This window comes from Eublepharis macularius, chromosome 12 (assembly GCF_028583425.1).
Source record: "Eublepharis macularius isolate TG4126 chromosome 12, MPM_Emac_v1.0, whole genome shotgun sequence".
Taxonomy (NCBI): Eukaryota; Metazoa; Chordata; class Lepidosauria; order Squamata; family Eublepharidae; genus Eublepharis; species Eublepharis macularius.
In genome coordinates this window covers 69,121,091-69,142,535 of record NC_072801.1, presented here as the reverse complement: position 1 = coordinate 69,142,535, position 21,445 = coordinate 69,121,091, and the positions used below count along the sequence as shown (strand labels likewise).

The 21,445-nt window shown below is 42.3% G+C and overlaps 1 protein-coding gene across 1 annotated transcript; it reads left to right on the top strand.

Annotated features, from left to right (window-relative positions):
• Positions 1-2,536: 2,536 nt before the first annotated feature.
• Positions 2,537-11,185, top strand: LOC129339678 (vomeronasal type-2 receptor 26-like). The gene is made up of 6 exons (XM_054994260.1): positions 2,537-2,709; positions 5,129-5,306; positions 5,643-6,497; positions 8,343-8,570; positions 9,675-9,801; positions 10,284-11,185. Exons 1-6 carry the CDS (start codon positions 2,537-2,539, stop codon positions 11,183-11,185), a joined length of 2,463 nt encoding a protein of 820 aa, XP_054850235.1.
• The last annotated feature ends 10,260 nt before the right edge of the window (positions 11,186-21,445 follow it).

Genomic DNA, 21,445 nt, shown 5'->3' with positions numbered 1-21,445 from the left:
GCATTGTTGATTGTACTGGAATAATACAGATTCCCCTTTTTTACAGGAAAAATATGACCTCATAACATTCCAAAGAACTGCTATTACTTAATATGCAAGGAGGGGGTGTTAATCTGCCCGAAAGAGATATCCTGCCTTATGTGGACATACCTATGGAATCTTCTGGGTTTTGAAAAGGCTCTTGGTGTTATGAAACACACTGGCCTCTGGTACAGCAAAGAGATGGGGGTGGAGTCTTGCTACAAGTTGCACTGGAATGAGGTAATGAATACCTCATTCCAATGGACAACTTGTGTAACCTTTTTTCCCCCACAGACTTGTCAAATCATGTGATTTCTATACATTTGTTCATGGTAACTTTTAGTTGTGTCCTGGACTATTCTTTCAACTGTGACATTTATCCACTTACTAGAGAGAATAACAGTGCCATAAACAGATTAATACTTCTAAGAGCTTTGACTTCAAGGAATCTAGAAGGCTGTAACTCTGATCTGAATGGCACTGTATGTGTTGTGAAATGATTGCCTTTAATCTGAGGATAAAACCTGTCGAAATCAGAATGAGAAAACTTCTACCGAGCTGCAGTAAAAAGGTTTTATTTGGCAATAGATCCAGAGGAGTTAGCCGTGTTAGTCTGTAGTAGCAAAATAAAAAAGAGTCCAGTAGCACCTTTAAGACTAACCAATTTTATTGTCGCATAAGCTTTCGAGAATCACGTTCTCTTCGTCAGATGCATGGAGGGCAGAAGGAAACTGGTCAAATATAGAGGAGGAGAGGGAAGGGGAGGGGGGAGTGGGAGGAGGAGAGGGGGGGTGTAAACAACTCCTTTGATATGGAGATGCAGACAGCTCCTTTTGGTGTGCGGATCAGTTTGCTTGTGTAAAGGTTCAAAGGAGTTTTCCGTGTTAGTCTGTAGAAGCAAAATCAAAAAGAGTTCAGCAGCATCACCTAGACTATCCAATTCCACTGCAGCACAAGCCTTCGATAACCACAGTCCTCCCCGCCAGATGCATCTGACAAAGAGAACTGTGGTCCTCGAAAGCCCACGATTTTGATTTTGCTACTACAGACTAACACGGCAAACTCCTTTGGACCTTTACACAAGCAAACTGATCCGCACACCAAAAGAAGCTGTCTGCATCTCCATATCAAAGGGGTTGTTTACATCCCTCCTCTCCTCCTCCCCCCTCCCCTCCCCTCCCCTCCCCTCCTCTATATTTGACCAGTTTCCTTCTGCCCTCCATGCATCTAACGAAGAGAACGTGATTATCGAAAGCTTATGCTACAATAAAATTGGTTAGTCTTAAAGGTGCTACTGGACTTTTTTTTATTTGGCAATGTTACAGAGACCTATAGTTGAGATGAAGTGATTGAAGAAGCTTCTTCACTCCAGTCTATCCTGACCAATCAATTCCTGTCCTAAACAACTTCATCTTCCTGGCTCAATAGCAGGGCTTCCTCAAGATGGGTAGCTGTGTTAGTCTATCTGAAACAGCAGAAAAGAGCAAGAGACCCATAGCACCTATAAGCCTTACAAAATTTGTAGTAGTGGATGAGCTTTCGTGAGTCACACAGCTCATTTCTTCAGATACAGCTAGAATGTGCGTCTAACTGTATCTGAAGAAGTGAGCTGTGTCTCATGAAAGCTCATGCCCTACCACTAATTTTGTTTATTTTATGGGTGCTACTGGACTCTTGCTGTTTTCTAGGGCTTTGATGATCAAGTTAGGGTACATGTTCAGACTTGGAAGATGAATAGCTGCACTTTCCAGCTGCCTTTCCATATTCTCTTGTCTCCCTCCCATTTCATTTGCAAAAGATGGCCCTGCATGTGTGTGTATATGTGTGTGTGTGAAGTGCCGTCAAGTCATTTTAAGGCATCTCCTGCTGTGGTTTTCAAGGCAAGAGTCTAAGAAGTGGTTTGGGCAGTTCTTACCCCATGACACTTCTAGCCTTCAGGTGTTAAAATATTCAGTTGTGGGGGAGCATTGGGCTTTGTGACAACTGTACAAATAAAGAAGTTTTAAAAAAATCTTTTGCGGCAACATTTTTTCGGCTGTGCTTCATTACACCGGCAATCTCCCCCCAGGTGGACCCGAGAGGACTTCTGCCAGGAAAGCATCAACATATTTTCTTCTTTGATATCACAGACAGTCAATGTAATTATGTGATTTTCCCAACATGTAATTGTCAAATGTATCATTATCTCTACGGTATCAAGTCTCTACAATATCATAGTGTCCACAATGAAACTTGTCCACAATGAAACTAAGACTAAGACTGAGAGATGCTTTTCATATACCCCCTGCCATTCCCAACTGGTGTAGACAGACAAAGCTCCATTAATTTAGTCCCTGACGCTTCATAGTATATAATCCTGGTGTTATTTGAACAGACTGAGGGGTTAAACTGTTTAGGCTGTACAGCCCAAGAACATTCCAAAGACATTACTGGAACATTTGAATGGATGTCTTTAAAAAAATTACATAGAATGGTAGCATGTTTAATGTTGATCTTAATGCTGTTACCTGAGATAATGTGCCACATTCCTTTAGTTAACTGCCTTGTTGCCAAGCCTCTGCCTCTCTTTCACAAGTATTATTGGCCAGGAGACCTCATCATTGGCGGCATTATATCTCATATCTACATCTCTTCTGATGTGATGACATTCAAAAGACATCCTCATCAGGAACCAATTGATGACCTCATGTAAGGAGCTGGGTTTGTTTGTCCTGTCTTAACTTTATCTCCAGGTGATATTATACAATAGATTAATCTAATGTCTTGGCTTTAGCCTTCAATACAGTAGAGGAATACTGACATGGAATTAGCAGAAGGAGCAGCAGTAGCATTACTTTTGATGGTGGTAGTAGCAGAGTGTAGTAATGTTTGAATTTCAGAAATTAGTACTTCCTCCCAGTTTACTGTAAAAATAAAGGGTTTTTTTGTACATTAAGAAAATCTAGCATTGAAGCAGGATTCGGTCTTGACTGTAATTCTGGGAAGACTTGTGGAAGGCTTCAGGCTTCACAAATTTGACCCCCTTTCCAGTTAAAGATAGAGGTTCAGAAGAAATATCTCTTGGATATACATGACTTGTGGTAAGATGCCAACCATAGAAAATGCCTGTGCTTCTACATTTGTTGCAGTTGAGATGCACTGAGCTCTTCCATGTTTAATGGATATCTAGCTATCTCATGTGAGAAAATAACACTTCCTAAATCTGAGCCCCATGCTTTATGCAGCAAATTTTGTCAAGGCTTTATTTAAAAAAACACATATGGAAGTGTCATCAAGTCATGACTAACTGACTCCAACCCTAGCAAGGGGTTTTCAAAGCAAATGAGAAGTAGATTTAGTTTGTCATTGCCTTCCTATCCTTCGTGGTCTCCGTCCCAAGTACTGACCCTGCTTAGATGCCAAGATCTTATGAGATCAGGAAATACCATGCGACATTCCTTCTTATTAACGTATTAGATTGTCTGAAAACCTGCACAACTCTGTTAAGTGCTCTTTTAAGGAGCAGACAAATATGATGATAATGTCCAACTATACAATGCGTACAATAAAGGGGAAAATAGCACATTCTCAGTTCATTAATCTCAGGAGCATGTTTGAGTTGAATTGGATTGTTCAGATACCATTACACTGAGCTCAGGAAGACCTTTGCATTAGTTGTCAATTTTTCCGTGTCTTCTGGTTATAGCTCAGGGCCAAGCTACACATGACGAATGACACTTGAACGGCAAGTGGATTGAGTGGAGGGCAAGTGAACAGGGAGAAATACACCTGCCGTTCAAGTGTCATTCGTCATGTGTAGCCTCAGTCTGCTTGTGGAAACAATATAGTCAATGGACTTATCATTATTATTAGGTTTCCTGCAATCTTCACATAACTTCAGGCCACCATCATTCTTACTTCGCAAGCAGCACCTAGGCTGAAGTAGTTCCTGAATTCCTGAATTCCTCGATCCTTGGAAATTGTTTGGGTGTATTAGTGGCACCCTCCTTCCTATCAGAGGCTACAATGTGCGGGTTGCTCTCATTCCTGCTGTTGTTGCAAACCTGATATCAAAGTATATGCTCTATCAGGCTTCGAGATGGGAGGGAAGAGTAAAAAGGAGTTGTAACTAGAGATGGGCATGAACCAAAATACGAACCAAAATTTGGAACAAACCAAGCTGGTTCGTGGTTCATGGTGGTTTGTCAGAGCCCATTTCTGATGCACCACCATGACCTTTAGGCTGGTTTGTTTGGTTCATTTTTTGGTTCGTCACTGCAGACATCCTGGCACCAATCAATCAGTTTCCTAGGTAACGGGATGGACTTTCTGCAGACCTTCTCCTGACCCAGAAGTGATGATTTGCTGATCAGATGTGATGTTTTCACGAACCAAATGAACCAGTTCGTGAACCTGGGCAGGTTCGTGAAAATCCGTGGTTCGTGAAATGTGATGAACCATGAACCGCACAGTTTGTTTTTTTTCTGGTTCATCCTCATCTCTGGTTGTAACTACTTGAATGATTACAGCTTCTGCTCAGGCAACTCACCTTCAGAAACTGATTTGCCAGGATATGTTAGAGGCTATTATGATCCTATCTGACTTGCTAACATCAAAGTTATAAAATGTGTGAGATGGAGTGCCCATACAAATTGTAGGAAGTCCTGTAGTAGGTGATACTTTAGAGGCTATTATGATCCTATCTGACTTGCTAACATCAAAGTTATAAAATGTGTGAGATGGAGTGCCCATACAAATTGTAGGAAGTCCTGTAGTAGGTGATACTTTAGAGGCTATTATGATCCTATCTGACTTGCTAACATCAAAGTTACAACATGTTCAGGCAGTTAATATCTCTCTGGAAGGAGAGAGTCCAATTAACAAAAGAAGACCTTTCATTCATCAGTCAGACATAAAATACAAGGTCTCCCATGTGTGAGATGGAGTGCCCTGAAGCTGGTTGACACATCCTGAAGCAAATCTTCCATGACACAGGATGGCACTCTGATTGCAGTGTAATGACTCACAACTATCAGCACATCCTGGCCTTGGCATTTGCTACAGAAGAGATCAATGAAGATCCCCTGATGGACTTGAATGTCACCCTGGGCTTTAACATCTATAACAGTCTCTTCAGTGCAACGTGGACCTACCTCGCTTCTTTGGAGCTTCTCTCCACACGGGACAACTTCATCCCTAATTACAAGTGTGATGCCCAGAACATTCCAGTAGCAGTCATCGGGGGACCACACTCTGATGTCAGTCTCACTATCTCAACAATTCTCTGTTCCTACAAGATTCCTCTGGTAAGATATGAATGTGGCACATAGAAGTAGAATAAGCATCTTACTCATCTCTTCCCCTTTATTTCTGACATGGCTAAAATCACATCGTACAATTTAGAAGTCAAATTCTTACCAAGAATATCTGTGTTTAATTAGATTTATGAAACAAAATAATTTACTGCTGTTTCATTATCATGAACAAATGCTAATATGAGACTGAAAGTCAACATTTTCAAAATCCCCTGTAATATAAAGAGCAATTGACATTTTGGTGAGCATAGTTTTAGATGAGCAAAATCTGTGGTTTTATTTGGAAAAACTCTCTTCTCCTAGACTTTTCCACTTTATTTTCCCTAGATTGTTTATGGTAATCCTTCAATGGCAAATACTCACATCCAAAGGTCTGGCTTCCATTCTATGTTCACCAATGGGGACTTTCAATATAAGGCAATTCTCCTGTTACTGAGATATTTCCGCTGGACATGGATTGGGGTTATTTCTCTCGAGGATGAGAGCGCAGAAAGGTTTGTGAAGGACGTGGTTCCCATGTTTTCCCCGAGTGGAATTTGTGTTGAATTTATATCAATATTCCCCAGAATACGTTTTACAAGTGACTTTACTGACGGGATGGCTGAAGGAGCTGAAATATCTATTGCTGTCATGAGAAGCACAGCCAATGCAGTGGTCCTACATGGTGAATTTGAGACATTAATGATCTTGAGAATGTTGATTCACTTCTCAGAATTTGCAGATATATCAGTAAAGACAAAAATTTGGATTATGATGGCTGAGATAGATTTCACATCAGTTTACTTTCAAAGAACCTGGGACTTGGATTTCTTGCAAGGTGCAATATCTTTGGCAATTCACTCCAAGCAGCCCCAGGGATTCCAAAGATTTCTTCAGAGGAGAAACCCTGCCTCACATAAAGAAGATGGCTTTATCAGAGACTTCTGGCAACAAGCATTTAACTGTTTATTCTCCAACTCAGAGGAAGATGACACAGTTGAGGGAGCCTGCACTGGCGAAGAGAAGCTGGAGGATCTTCCTGTGTCTGTTTTTGAAATGAGCATGACTGGTCACAGCTACAGTGTCTACAATGCTGTCTATGCCGTGGCACATGCTTTGCAAACCATACCTTTCTCAACATTCAAACACAGAACAATGATGGGAAGGCAGAAGCACAAGTTTGCAGGTCATGAGTTGTATCAGGTAATTCACTCAGCAGGCCACAGAGAGTACAGAATTCAACCTTTCAAACAAGACTTTGGTACATTTTTTTTAACTTCAAAACCATAAACTCCTCTGTAGATCTGGTCATTCCAGACAACCACAATCTCCTCTATAGTCATACAACACAGAGTTTTTTCTGTGAGGAAATGGGACACTACTTGTTGCCATGTTCTAGCCTACATTCTCTCTCTTTCACTTAGACATCAAGCAATACTTACTAGTGATATCCAATTGTTGACAGGTTGACAAACTGATATTTATGCCCACTCACAAAACAGAATTCTAAGCTGGGACTAAGTTATGATTTATAATCCTGTTTCTGGGGATATCAAACTCCATATTGCTGAAATTTCTTCATTTAGGAATGATGGACAAATGGAGCTTCAGGAAGGCTTTTTTAACCATAACTCAGTGATAGAACCTCTGTTTGGCATACAGAAGGCCCCAGGTTCCATTCTTGGCATCTCCAGATGAAAGGATAAGGTAGTAGGTTATGTGAAGGACTTATACCCAGAGTTCCTCTACCAGTCTCAGTAGACAATAGTGACCCTGATGGATCAATGACCTGATTTAGCATTAGGAAGCTTCATGTGTTCAACTGTGAGGGGAAAGGAGGAGGAATGAAGATATTAAGTGATTTTAACAACTAGGTGTCTGCTGTAGCATAGGGGAAGTGGTTGGGCTGCGAATCACTCTGTGAGTTTGAATCCCACTACTGCCATAAGTTCAGCATATGGGCTTGGATAAGCCACTCCTCTCAGCCCCAGTTCCCCTGCTGTATTGTGGGGATGATAATAACACCGATATCATTCACACATCTGAGTGGGACAATAATCTGTCTAGCAGTATATAAGCATGCTGTTATTATTATTATATTGTCTGTTGTTCAGGATGTGCCTGTGAGGCAATAACTCACTATCAGTGTTTTCTAGTTATTACATACATGTTTATATTTTTCAGATTATGTGTATATAATAAAACTTAAACTTAAGGCATATTACTAATTATAAAAATGCAGTCAGGCAGCATAAGGCATCAAAACAACAATGCTTTGGCAATTACAAAAAACCAAGAAAATGTGGACAAAAAACTCATAAGCACATGATACATATCCCTTTTCTAGAGAGACTACCGCCCCATTCAAAGCAAAGAACAAGGCCAGTGTTATTATTCATCCCACAAAACAGAAGTGTGGCTTACCCAAGGCCACCTACTAAGCTAATGGCAGTAGTGAGATTCAAACCAGTGGGGCGTTGATTCCCAACCCATCCACTTAACCACTATGCTACAGCTAGATTGCATAAAAATGATTGCAGAAGTAGAAGACAAGGCTGCAAAAGAAAAGAAATAAGTACAATAACCTGTGAAATAGACTACAATCCAGGACAAGTAATCAAAATAAAAAAGTACAATAAACAGAGAAATAAACTACAATCCTACTTGCTCTACAAATTGTCCTCCTGAATCATTCTATTATTCTAAAGTTTCCATTTCCTTTATAAAAATTCCCTCTTAAGCACTTCTTTAGACACTTTCTGTGGATTGATGTAAAGAGGAGGACGTCTTCACGACCTTCTCAGGCAGGCCCCAATGTGGGGGCTAGAGCAGAGAATACATGAGTATGGTCAACTTTTAAAAAAACTCATTTTAACACAATACAGCGCAAGAGTGAGCATTATTGTTGGCTTAACTGCTGATAATAGATGCCTACATGAAAGTATCACACCGGCCAAAAGACACAAGTGTGAAAGATTATTCTCAACCATGCCTATCTGCATCTTTTCTTGAAAAGCATTACCAATTGTTTTTTTTTCTCCTATTTAGCTTCAGCACTTTCTAAAATGGGTCTCCTTTAACAACAGTTGCGGGGAAGAGATTGCATTCGACCACACAGGTCAACTAGTGGCTGGGTTGGATATTATCAACTGGGTCACATTTGCCAACCAGTCATTCCTTAGAATCAAAGTTGGAAAGGTAGACCCAAAGGCTTCACCAGATAAAATGTTCACCATCGATGAAGATGCCATTGTGTGGCCAAGCAGGTTTAATAAGGTAGGATCCGTGGCCGTACCAAGGTATGCCAGTTTATGTTCTAAATGTTCAAATGTGATTAATTGCTTGGACATGGAAGGGATTTCTCTGTCCTGAGTGTCATTGGCCATTTTTTACATGGCCACGCACACGGAAGATCACGCAAAACTCACAGCAAAAAAGTGTCTTCCTAGCACGATTTCCTGGCACGATCCCGTTTAATGGCCCCTTTTCTGACGTCATTGGGCAATTAAAAGGGATCGTGCCGGGAGATCATACTAGGAAGATGCTTCATGCTGTGAGTTTGCACAATTTCCCGGGGAGCGTGTGGAAATGGCCATTGACTTTTTCTCATTCAGACCTTAACATTCAATGTGAAATTTCCACCTGGCAGTTGTGAAACCCAATCCTCTTACGATATTTGATGTCTGAAGGATGTACTGTGATGTAAACTAATGAGGCAGTGAAACTCCTGGGTAAAGGTGCAAGGGCTTTGAGTAAAAGTAATCAGGTTGATCTTTAAAGTTGCACAGTTGAGCAATGACAAAAGGCCCAGTATACAGCAGAAAACCAAAATTAATATAGAACAAAATTTAAAAAGAGTAAACCTTACTAAGAAAAGCTAATCAATTGCATTGAAGGACAGAGTAATATGGAAAACTACGGTTTAATGTCTTCCAACAAGTAAAATACATGTCACCCTTGAGGCACTGCCTGTAGTAGACTGGGTTCGCTACCACTCAGACAAAAGCTCCATACCAAGTAGAAACAAGAATGGTATCATGGGTGTTTAATAAACTGACTGCTGTGGTGCTGTGCCAATATCAACCCATTTCATTTTTCATAAAGAATGTGGATGTCACGAAGCGGCAATGGAGTTATGATGAGCCTAGCAGGGGGTTTTCAAGACAACTGAAGAGCAGAGGTGGTTTGCCATGATCTTCCTCTGCTGAGCAACCCAAATCTCTCTGGGCAGTCTCCCATCCAAGTACTGACCAGAGCTGACTCTGCTTAGCTTTTGAGATCTTACAAGAGAGGATATACCATGCATAAACATACTGACATACAGACTCCTCCCAAATGGGGTTTAAATATTAAAAAATCTCCCATTCCATTTATTTACAGACACAGCCCCTTTCTGTGTGCAACTACGGTTGTCGTTCAGGTTATAGAAAGACCAAAAAGGAAGGGAAACCTTTTTGCTGCTATGATTGTTTTCCATGTCCAAAAGGGAAGATTTCAAACCAGGAGGGTAAGAGCTGTACCAGAGTTTGTCATATGTATTTTATGGGGGTCCATTATAGGTGTAGCAGAAGACATATGAAACTATTGTTTTTCATGCAAAAATACCTGCGTGTTCTTTGATGATAAGGATGAAACAGTGTGATATAACCACTGATGTGTGTCTGTGCTCACTTGCCTATGGGTCTTCTTAACTACTGAGAAACATGCATCATTTCTAGACAATAGGGATGCATGATATCTTTGGGTCTGTGATATCCAGAAAAAAAGGTCACCTTAAGTAATGTAGAAGTTTCACAAGTTACCTAGGGGCTGAGAACCTCTTGCCTCCTGGAACATGGTTGACTCTACTTTATTTTGAATATAATCTCACCAAAAGGCTACAACTTATAACAAAGCCCTCAATTGGAGTCTGAAAATATTAAAGTCTAATTTGTTCCATGCATTGATCATGAATTTACCATGTTCTGAAAACCACATATTCCTTTTCAGATATGGATGACTGTTCACAGTGTCCAGAAGATCATTATCCAAACAAGGACCGAGATTTATGCATTCCCAAATATATAAGTTTCTTGTCTTATGATGAACCCTTGGGGATGACTTTGGCCATTATGGCACTTTTCTTCTTTTGTATCACAACTTTGGTACTCGGAATCTTCCTTAAGCATCGGGATACTCCTGTAGTTAAAGCCAACAACCAGAACCTCACCTACACTCTCCTTGTATCTCTCCTGCTTTCCTTCCTTGGTGCTTGCTTATTCATTGGCCAACCCAACAAAGTGATGTGTCTCCTTCGGCAAACCATTTTTGGCATCGTTTTCTCAGTGGCTGTTTCTTGCATCTTGGCCAAAACCATGATAGTGATTTTAGCTTTCATGGCCACCCATCCAGGGTCCAGGATGAGAAACTGGGTGGGGAAACGACTGGCCAGCTCCATTGTGTTTTCTTGCTCCTTTATTCAGACCACTATTTGTGCTGTGTGGTTGGCAACCTCTCCTCCCTTCCCAGATTTCGACATGCACTCCCAGTCTAAAGAAATTATTGTGAAGTGTAATGAAGGATCCGTCACTATGTTTTACTCTGTCTTGGGCTACATGGGCTTTCTGGCCATTGTCAGTTTCGTTGTGGCTTTCCTAGCTCGGAAGTTACCTGACAGTTTCAATGAAGTCAAGTTCATCACTTTCAGTATGCTGTTGTTTTGCAGTGTCTGGTTGTCTTTTATTCCAACCTACTTCAGCACCAAAGGGAAAGACATGGTGGCTGTAGAAATCTTTTCTATCTTAGCCTCCAGTGGAGGATTACTGGGCTGTATTTTCTTCCCTAAATGCTATATTATTGTGTTGAGACCCGAACTGAACAAGAAGGGGCAGCTAATAAGAAGGAAGAGTTAATGGATTCTGTCAAGCTAAATTTTCACATAAAACACCAACAGAGATTCATAGATACACAATTTGTTCATCTGTGTAGGTGTTTTTTATTTTTCCCTCCCTTAGACAGAGCCCTGTGGTGCAAAGTGGTAAGCTGCAGTAGTACAGCCTAAGCTCTGCTCACAACGTGAGTTAGGTCCTGATGGAAGCCGGGTTCAAGTAGCTGGCTCAAGGTTGACTCAGCCTTCCATCCTTCCAAAGTTGGTAAAATGAGTATCCAGTTTCCTAGGGATAAGGTGTAGATGACTGGGGAAGGTAATGGCAAACCATCCTGTAAGAAAAGTCAGCTGAGAAAACGTTGTGATGTGACGTCTCCCCATGGGTCAATAATGATGACTCCGTGCTTGCACAGGGGACTACCTTTACCTTTTACCCTTAGACAGGCCAGCATATACACACTGTCTCACTTTTATTCTCAGAACAACCCGTAAAAACAGTTAGGATAAGAAATATTTATTGAACAAAGATTTATTATCAGATCACCCTAGCTTCTTTCCAATACTCTAGGATGAAATCATTTCCCATTTGCATTTTTAGGGGGGCAGAATGGATGAAAAAATTGCTAGGTATACAGCTTTGTCCTTTAGGACATTGTCCCCTTTAAATCTTTTTTTTTTATTTTGTGAATTTGTATGCCTCATTATTCGAATTGTAATGTTCCCAAAGTATAGTAACTTAAAACTTAATTTTTGTTCTGAAATCAGAAAAGCAGCTGGGTATATAACAGTCGAACTATAATGTTTCAGTTTGCTTTCTTGGGCAACAATTTTTCTCCCAAAAAAGTAAATTTTGGGGTCTAGAAGTAAAAAAAAGGCTCATGAGGCTCCCCCTCCCCCAAAAAGTATCAATTCGAGATCCTGGAATAATAGAGATCCTTCCTTTTTTTAAAAAAATGACAAGAAAACATTGCATAGACCTGATGTCAATTATTTAATTTGGAAAATGGTGTGGCTAATCTGCCCGCAAGATACATCCGCCTGCTGTGGAAGTAAGTTTGTAAACATTTGAATGTTTAAAACAGGCTCCAATTGTAATGAAGCACACTGGCCTCTGGCAGCACAAACAGATGGAAGGGGGCACATTTTACTACCATTAACACTTTGAATACTTCATTCTAGACAAAACTTGCGTAATCTTTTTTTCACAGTCCTGTCAAATCATGTGACTCCTACACAACATGTCTTCACGGTACCTTTTCGTTCTCTCCAAGGCCTACGCTTTCAGCTGTCAGATGTATCTCATTATTAGCAAGTGCAGCAGTGCCATCATAAGCAGTTGAAAGTTTCTATGCTCTTTGACTTTAAGGGATCGAGAAGGCTGTAGCTCGGCTTTGAATGTCACTGTATGTGCGGTGAAGAGATGGTCCTCCTTATCCTCTAGATTAATCCTAACAAAGTCAGTATGAGAAAACTTCTACTGAGGTAAACAGGTTTTATTTCGAAGTGTTACAGAGAGCCTATAGTTGAGATGCTGTGATTGAAGCGGCATCTTCACTCCAACCTACCATGATCAACCAACTCCCATCAGTTACCAGGCTCAATTCAAGGTCATTCAAAGCCCTTCATGTCTGGCTCCTCATAGCTGTATGACTGCCTCTCCTCCTATGTTCTGCCATCTGGTCAGGGCCTTCTGCAGATACTGCTTTGCAGTTGGTCAAGCTCAACAGCTGCTGTTGATTATATTATATTTTCACTTGTACTATGCAATCCCTCTTGGATCTCAGTGAGAAAGGTGGAGTTATCTCAGTTGCTGATTCAGTTAAGGCACATATTCACATTAGAGTGATGGACAGCAGAATTTTCCAGATGCCTATCCATATTCTTTCTTCCCCCTCCCATGTCATTTGCAATGGGGGAACTTTTATTTTTGTGGGTGAAGCGTTGTCAATCATGTGGAAAATACGGTGTAAACTTACAAAATAAAATATTAAAATATATTCAAAATAGGTATCTATTGTCAGTGTACATGAAGTTGAAGTTTAAAACAAATTAAAAACATAGGGCCTGAACAGCAGGCTACATACATATGTTAAACTCTAGCAACAAAGCCCATTGTGGGGAAAAGTACAACAGGATCTAGAAAGGGGAGGGTGGGCAGGCAGACATTCATTCCTCCTCTGTCACTGATTCCAGCTGGTGAGGGAGGGGGGGGGACATTGTCATCTGCTTTATGCCTGATCTGCCTGATCTTGGCCATGTGAAGGGGTGGTCGGCTTTGCTACCTGCCTGATACATGCCGTGTAAAGGGGGCGGGGCAGGCATTGCTTCCTGTTCTGTGCCTGACTATGGCTGGGTGAAAAGGGGCAGGCATTGCCGCCTTCTCCGAGCCTGATCCCAGCTGGGTAAAGGGGGGGGGCGGGCATTGCCTCCTCTTCTGTGCCTGGCTACGGCTGGGTGAAAAGGGGCAGGCATTGCTGCATTCTCCAAGTCTGATCCCAGCTGGGTGAAGGGGGGCAGGCATTGCCTCCTGTTCTGTGCCTGACTACGGCTGGGTGAAGTACAGCAGGCATTGTTGCCTGCTCCGAGCCTGATCCCAGCTGGGTGAAGAGGGGTGGGCATTGTGACCTGCTCCCTACTGAGTAAAGGAAGAAACAGGCTTTGCCTCTTGCTCCGTGTCTGATCCTGACAGGTGGGCGGTGGGCTTTACTACCTGCTCTGCTCCTGATCCCAACTGGGTGAAGTAGGTGCGAGCATTGCCACCTGCTCTGCTCCTGATTCTGGCAGGTTGAAGGGGAGGCAGCCATTTCTGCATCCTTGGCTCCTGACTCTGGCAAGGTGAAGACAGGGTGGGCATTGGCACCTACTCAGTGGCATATTACAGTAGGTTGAAGAGGGTGGTTATTACTTTACTTTTTACTTTAATGATACTGCTCATGCAGCCTATTCGGCTCTGAGCAGTGCCACACTATAATTAGAATTAAAAGGAAAATTTTTTAATATATAATCTGTATAGTTTTAAAAATTGAAGTATGTATTAGGTTTTTTCCTTAACCAATTGGGAGAGAAACTTGGCTACTGCTAAAGTAGTACTAAAATCCACCCCTGCTAAAAGGAACCTCTATACTTCCTGGGTCCTGGATATAGGGCTTGATCCAGCTGTCTCTTGCCACATTTAGAATATTGCATTCAAACAGACAATGTTGAAGAGTTACTATTTGGCTAGAGCCGCATTGGCAGAGTTGCTCAGAGTACGGAACCTTATTTAAGCATCCCAGCAACTCTCCTGATGGAATGGCATTCTGTCTGGCTAACATAAATAATCGTCGATAGCGTGGAAGTGTCAGGAAATCAAAATAAGCTGGAAGAGATTGCGGCAGTGTTAGACCCAAGTATATCGGTGAGCATTGCCACCTGCTCTGCCCCTTATCCCAGCTAGGTGAAGGGAAGAAGGGCATTGCCTCCTGTTCAGCGCCTGATCCCAGCCAGGTGAAGGCGCGAGGAGGGCATTGCCACCTGCTCCGCCACTAATACTAGCTGGGTTAAGGGAGGGAAGGGCATTGTCACCTGCTCCAGTCCTGATCCCAGTCAGGTGAAGGGGTGGTGGGCCTTGCCAAGTGCTCCACTCCTAATACCAGCTGGGTTAAGGTTGGAGGTGCCATTGCCACCTGATCTGCTCCTAATAACAGCTGTGTTAAGGTGGAAGGAGAAATTCCACCTGCTGCACTCCTAATACCAGCTGGGTTAAGGCAGACAGTGGGCATTGCCACCTGCTCCGCTCCTTATCCCAGCTAGATGAAGGGAAGAAGGGCATTGCCTCCTGTTCAGTGCCTGATCCCAGCCAGGTGAAGGCGCGTGGTGGGCATTGCCACCTTCTCCGTCACTAATACTAGCTGGGTTAAGGCAGGGGAGGGCATTGCCACCTGCTCCAGTCCTGATCCCAGTCAGGTGAAGGGGGGGTGGGCACTGCCAAGTGCTCCACTTCTAATACCAGCTGGGTTAAGGTTGGAGGTGGCATTGCCACCTGATCTGCTCCTAATAACAGCTGTGTTAAGGTGGGAGGAGAAATTCCACCTGCTGCACTCCTAATACCAGCTAGGTTAAGGCGGATGGTGGGCATTGCCACCTGCTCCACTCCTTATACCAGCTGGGTTAAGGCAGGGGGTGGGCATTGCCACATGCTCCACTCCTAAAACCAGCTGGGTTAAGATGGTGGGGTGGGCATTGTCATCTGCTCCACTCCTATTACTAGCTGGGTTAAGATGGGGGATGGGTGGGCATTGCCACCTTCTCTGCTCCTAATGCCAGCTGGGTTAAGGCAGGGAGAAGGCATTGCCACCTGCTCCTCTCCTAATATCAGCTCAGTTAAGGCAGGGGGCAGGCAATGCCAACTGCTCTCCTCCTGATCCCAGCTGGTTCAAAGGGGGGGAAGCATTGCCACCTGCTCTGCTGCTGATACCAGCTGGGTTAAGGCAGGGGCTAGGTATTGCCACCTGCTCTTCTCCTAACACTAACTGGGTTAAGGCAGGGGTGGGCATAGCCACCTGCTCTGCTCCTAATACAAGCTGTGTTAAGGTGGGGGTGGGAATTGCCACCTGTCCTGCTCCTAAAAAGAGCTGAGTGAAGGCAGGAGGTGGGCATTGTGATCTGCTCCACTCCTACTACCAGCTGGGTGAGGGCAGGAGGCGGGCATTGCCACCTGTTCCCATCCTGCTCCCAGCCTGGGCTTCCTACCATGGCATGTTTTCTGGAGGGACATGGTGCCTTGCCTAGGTTTCCCTCCATGACAGTGCCCTCTGGTGGTGCACCAGGGTATAAAGTGAGTTGTCTGAAATACGCTTACTCAATTATATAGTAAAGCTAGCAACAAAGCCCGTTGTGGGGGAAAAAATACAATGGGCTCTAAGAAGGGGAGGGGGGCAGGCAGGCATTTGATCCGCCTCTGTCATTGATTCCAGCTGGTGAAGGAGGGGGGTGGGCATTGTCATCTGCTCCATTCCTGATCCGCCTGATCTCGGCCATGTGAAGGGATGGTGGGCTTTGCTACCTTCTTCATGCATGATATATGTGGGGTACAGGGAGGGCATTGCTTCCTGTTCTGCGCCTGACTATGGCTGGGTGAAGGGAAGAAGGGCAATGCCTCCTGCTCTGCACCTGATCCCAGCCAAGAGAAGGCATGAGGTCAGCATTGCCACCTACTCCACTCCTAATCCCAAATGGGTGATGGCGGGGGGTGGACATTGCAACCTGCTATGCCCCTAATACCAGCTGGGTTATGGTGGAAAAATTTTCACCTGCTCTACTCCTGATCCCAGTTGAATGAAGGAGGGTGGGCATTGCCATTTGAATTTCTCTTGATCCCAGCAGGGTTAAGGTGGTGGGCATTGCCCTCTGCTCCTAATACCTGCTGGGTTAAGGTGGGGGATGGTCATTACCATCTGCTCTGCTCCTAATACCAGCTGGGTTAAGGCAGGGGACAGGCATTGCCACCTGCTCCTCTCCTGATCCCAGCTGGCTGAAGGGGTGTAGGCATTGCCTCCTGCCCCACTCCTAATACCTGCTGGGTTAAGGTCAAGGATTGACATTTCAACCTTATCCGCTCCTAACACCAGCTGGGTTAAGACAGGAGGGGGTTGGGCATTGCCATCTGCTCTGCTCCTATTACCAGCTGGGTTAAAGTAAGGGATGGGCATTGCTGCCTGCTCTGCTCCTAATACCGTGTCAAGGCAAGAGGTGGGCATTGCCACCTGCTCTGCTCCTAATACTGGAGTGCAAAAAAACAATTTACCCGCATAGACTTACTAACATATTCAAAATTTTATTGACGTTAATATATACCCACGTAATAATATGTAGAAGTAAATTATTGATTATTGGACCGTATAAATACCAACCCTACTCACAGTTAGAAAAACATTTTCACCGTTGCTAACATACCAGGCTCCATCAACAGTTGATAAAGTGCTTAAGTGCTCCAAGTGCTGACAGTATAATTATTGAACAATCAATGTAAAGTGCAAATGCAAGTAAAGCACCATCCGAACACAAGTCCTTACAACAGTTTATACGGTCCTGAGCACCGTGTGTCCAACTCGCAGGGAAGAATGTTGTTAGAGAATTTTTCTACTCCAGATGACTGTACTGTTTCCAATATGCAAATAATCCCTTAATATTATTTCTTCCTCAATGAATCCTCTATCCTCTAACGGGTTGTCTAGCTCCTGGTAATGCCCGTTTCACAACATCTTTATCAAAGATTACAGACACTAGAGAAAAATGCAGTAATTAACAACAATACACAATACAATAATGCAAAATAACAGTCCATATAATAAAATACAGTGTTATAAAAACATGATAGCACTTACGTTTTTCCTTTAAAGGTTTTTCTCATGAGTACCCAATAGTACTCCTAATAGCAGCTGGGGTAAGGGGGGGGATTGCCACCTGCTCGGCTCCTAATACCAGCTGGGTGAAGGCAGGGGGTGGTCATTGCCACCTGCTCCACTCCTAATAGCAGCTAGGTTAAGTTCGATGGTGGGAATTGCCACCTGCCTCACTCCTAATACCAGCTGGGTGAAGGCGGAAGGCGGGCATTGCCTCCTGTTCCCATCCTGCTCCCGGCCTGGGATTCCCAGCATGACACCTTTTCTAGAGGGATATGGTGCCTTGCCTAGGCTTCCCTCCATGGCAACGCCCTCTGGTGGTGCACCAGGGTATAAAGTGAGTTGTCTGAAATACACTTACTCAATTATATAGTAAGATAGGTAAACCGTTCTCCATACGCAGTTGATAATAGAAAAAAGCAAGAGTCCCATAGTATGATGGTTGTTGTGGATTTCCCGGGCTGTATTGCCGTGGTCTTGGCATTGTAGTTCCTGATGTTTTGTCAGAAGCTGTGACTGGCATCTTCAGAGGTGTAGCACGGAAAGACAGAGATCTCTCAGTGTCAAAATAGCACCTATAAAACTGTGTGCCATAGCACCTATAAAACTAACAAAAGTTGTGGTAGTGGATGAGCTTTCATACGTTGCACAGCTCATTTCTTCAGATACAGCTAGTACGTGCATCTAAGTGTATCTGAAGAAGTGAGCTGTGCCTCATGAAAGCTCATGCCCTACCACTAATTTTGTTTATTTTATAGGTGCTACTGGACTCTGGCTGTTTTCTAGGGCTATGATGATGCATTTAGGGGTAGGGCACATTTTCAGACTGTGAGATGAATAGCCGCACTTTCTAGCTGCTGCCCCTTGTTCTCTCTTATCCCTCACATTTCATTAGCAAAATGGCAGACTTGTGTGTGTGTGTTTGTGTGAAGTGCCGTCAAGTCATAGCCAATTGATGGCATCTCCTGCTGTGGTTTTCAAGGCAAGAGTCTAACAGAAGTGGTTTGGGCTGCTCTTACACCATGACAATTCTAGTGTTAAAATAGTCAATTGAGGGGGGAGGGCTGGGTTTTGTGACAAATGTACAAATAAAGAAGTTTTTTTTAAAAAAAAAATCTTTTGTAGCAACTTTCTTTTGGCTGTGCTTCATTACATCAGTGATCCCCCGCCTCCCCCACCCCACCGCCAGGTGGACCCGAGAGGACTTCTGCCAGGAAACCATCAATATATTTTCTTCTTTTGGGACTTTATGTTTGCCACTATGGAACAGCTACAAATGGGAGAAAGATTCATAAGAGCAGTGAAAGAAATTTACAGAGACCAGAGTGCAGCAATTGTGGTGAATGACGAGTTGACCAAAAAACTGACTATTGGCAAAGGTACCAGACAAGGTTGCCCGTTGTCTCCACTGTTGTTTATTTTGGTCTTGGAAATTCTAATGATACAGATTCGAGAAGATAATGCAATCCGTGGAATAAAGATAAAAGACTTTTCCTACAAGGTCAGAGCATTTGCAGATGATATAATGTTAATTGTGGAAGATCCAATTGAAAACATGCCTAAGGTAATAGAAAAAATTAAAGAATTTGGAGATTTGGCAGGTTTTTATGTAAACAAAAAGAAATCAAAGATACTATGCAAAAATATGACTAAGTTAAAACAGCAGCAATTGATGGAAGTAACAGACTGTGAAGTAACAAATAAGGTGAAATATTTGGGAATTGAACTGACTGCAAAAAATATAGATCTATTCAAGAATAACTATGAGAAACTATGGACTCAAATAGAGCATGATTTGATTAAATGGAATAGGCTGAACTTGTCATGGCTGGGAAGAATTGCAGTAGTTAAGATGAATGTGTTGCCAAGAGTGATGTTTCTGTTACAGACAATACCAATTATTAGGGACTCTAAGCAGTTTGACAAATGGCAGAGGAAAATATCGGAGTTTGTGTGGGCAGGCAGGAAGCCTCGAGTGAAAATGAAAGTATTACAGGATGCAAAAGAAAGAGGTGGAATGCAGCTGCCCAACCTGAGACTTTATTATGATGCAATTTGTTTGGTATGGTTGAAAGATTGGATGACGCTGAAAAAACGCAAATTGCTGGCCTTAGAGGGATATAAAAAATTATTTGGATGGCATGCATACCTATGGTACGACAAAGTAAAAGCAGACTCTATGTTCTTGCACCACTACATTCGGAGAAGCCTCTTCACAATTTGGAAGAAGTACAAAGACTACCTACAAGAAGGAATTCCCTCCTGGGTGGTTCCATATGAGGTAATAGATCCGAGAACGGTTGACAATGAACAACAGTGCTTAACGTATAAGGAGATAACGCGAATAGAATCTTCTAAAATAAGAATAAAGACGCAGCAAGAGCTGTCTCCAAATTATGACTGGTTTCAATATAGACAAGTTAGAGATCTTTACTACTCAGACTGTGTGAAGGGAGGGATAAGAATAGAGAATTCAGACTTAGAGAAAGTAATTCTACAAGAAGATAAAAAGGAAATCTCTAAGATTTACAAAGTGCTGTTAAAATGGTACACGGAAGATGAAGTAGTTAAAGTGCAAATGGTGAAGTGGGCTATAAACTTTAATAAAGAAATAACAATGGAGGCGTGGGAATATTTGTGGAAAAATACATTGAAGATTACGACATGCACCAGTATCAAAGAGAATCTCTACAAAATGATTTACCGTTGGTATTTGACACCAAAGAAAATTGCGCTAGGGAATTTGAATACATCTAATAAATGCTGGAAATGTAAAAAGCATGAGGGATCTCTGTATCACATGTGGTGGACTTGTGAGGTAGCCAGGCAGTACTGGGGGGAAATAATAAGAGTAATGAGTGAGATTTTACAATTTCAAGTTAATAAGAACCCAGAACTCCTGCTGCTGAACTTGGGAATGGAAGACATTCCAGCACAATACAGGACATTGTTATTTTACATGACAGCAGCAGCTAGACTTTTGTATGCGCAGAAATGGAAAGTACAAGAAGTGCCAACTATTGAGGACTGGATTTATAAGTTGCTGTACATGGCGGAGATGGATAAAATGACAAGAAAATTGAGAGACCTTGACCCACGACAGTTTAACACGGTCTGGGAGAAGCTGAAACGATATTTGGTGAAAAAATGGGAGGTGGGAGGACTGTGGCAGTTCGAAAATTACTGAAATATAACAAAAGGAGAGGGGAGTGACTATACCGGGGGGAGAGAGTTAAGTGAAAAAATTCTAAGCAATTATTTTATTTGATTAGTATGAATAGTTGGGTATTAATAGTGTTATTATCATAAGGATTACAAGGATAGAATTTAATTAATTTTTTACGCTAGTAGATAACTGTACAATGGAGAATGAATATACATTAGCATACAGAATGTGGGTCTAATTGATAGACTTATGCTGAACGAGTATATGAATTGTCTATTTTTGTTGGATAGTTTTATAATGGAGAAATCAGATAATTAAAATGGACAAGATATGTAAAAGAAAGTAAAGAGCAACATATAGAGTATAAGCCAAACTGATTGATTTATAATAAATGTATGCAATGTTTATAGAAGTATTTGAAGTTATGCATAAGGAGGGACAAATTGTTTGTCCCATTTTGAAGTAATTAGAAAGAGTATGATAGAGTACAGATTATCAAAATGATTATTATTATTATTATTATTAAGTTAAGAGTGTTATACTTTTACCCATTTGGGAAGGGAATTAGAGATAGCACTATGTTACAGATAGGCTTAGAAGAGTTTGAAAGTATATTATAATAAGCATAATAAGTTTGAAATGAGTAGAGGGAGAATAGATAAGGGGTTGGAAAACTGTTGGAAGTCAACAAAAGGGGGGGAAAGGGAGGGGGTTAGAATTGGAAAATTTAAGGGAA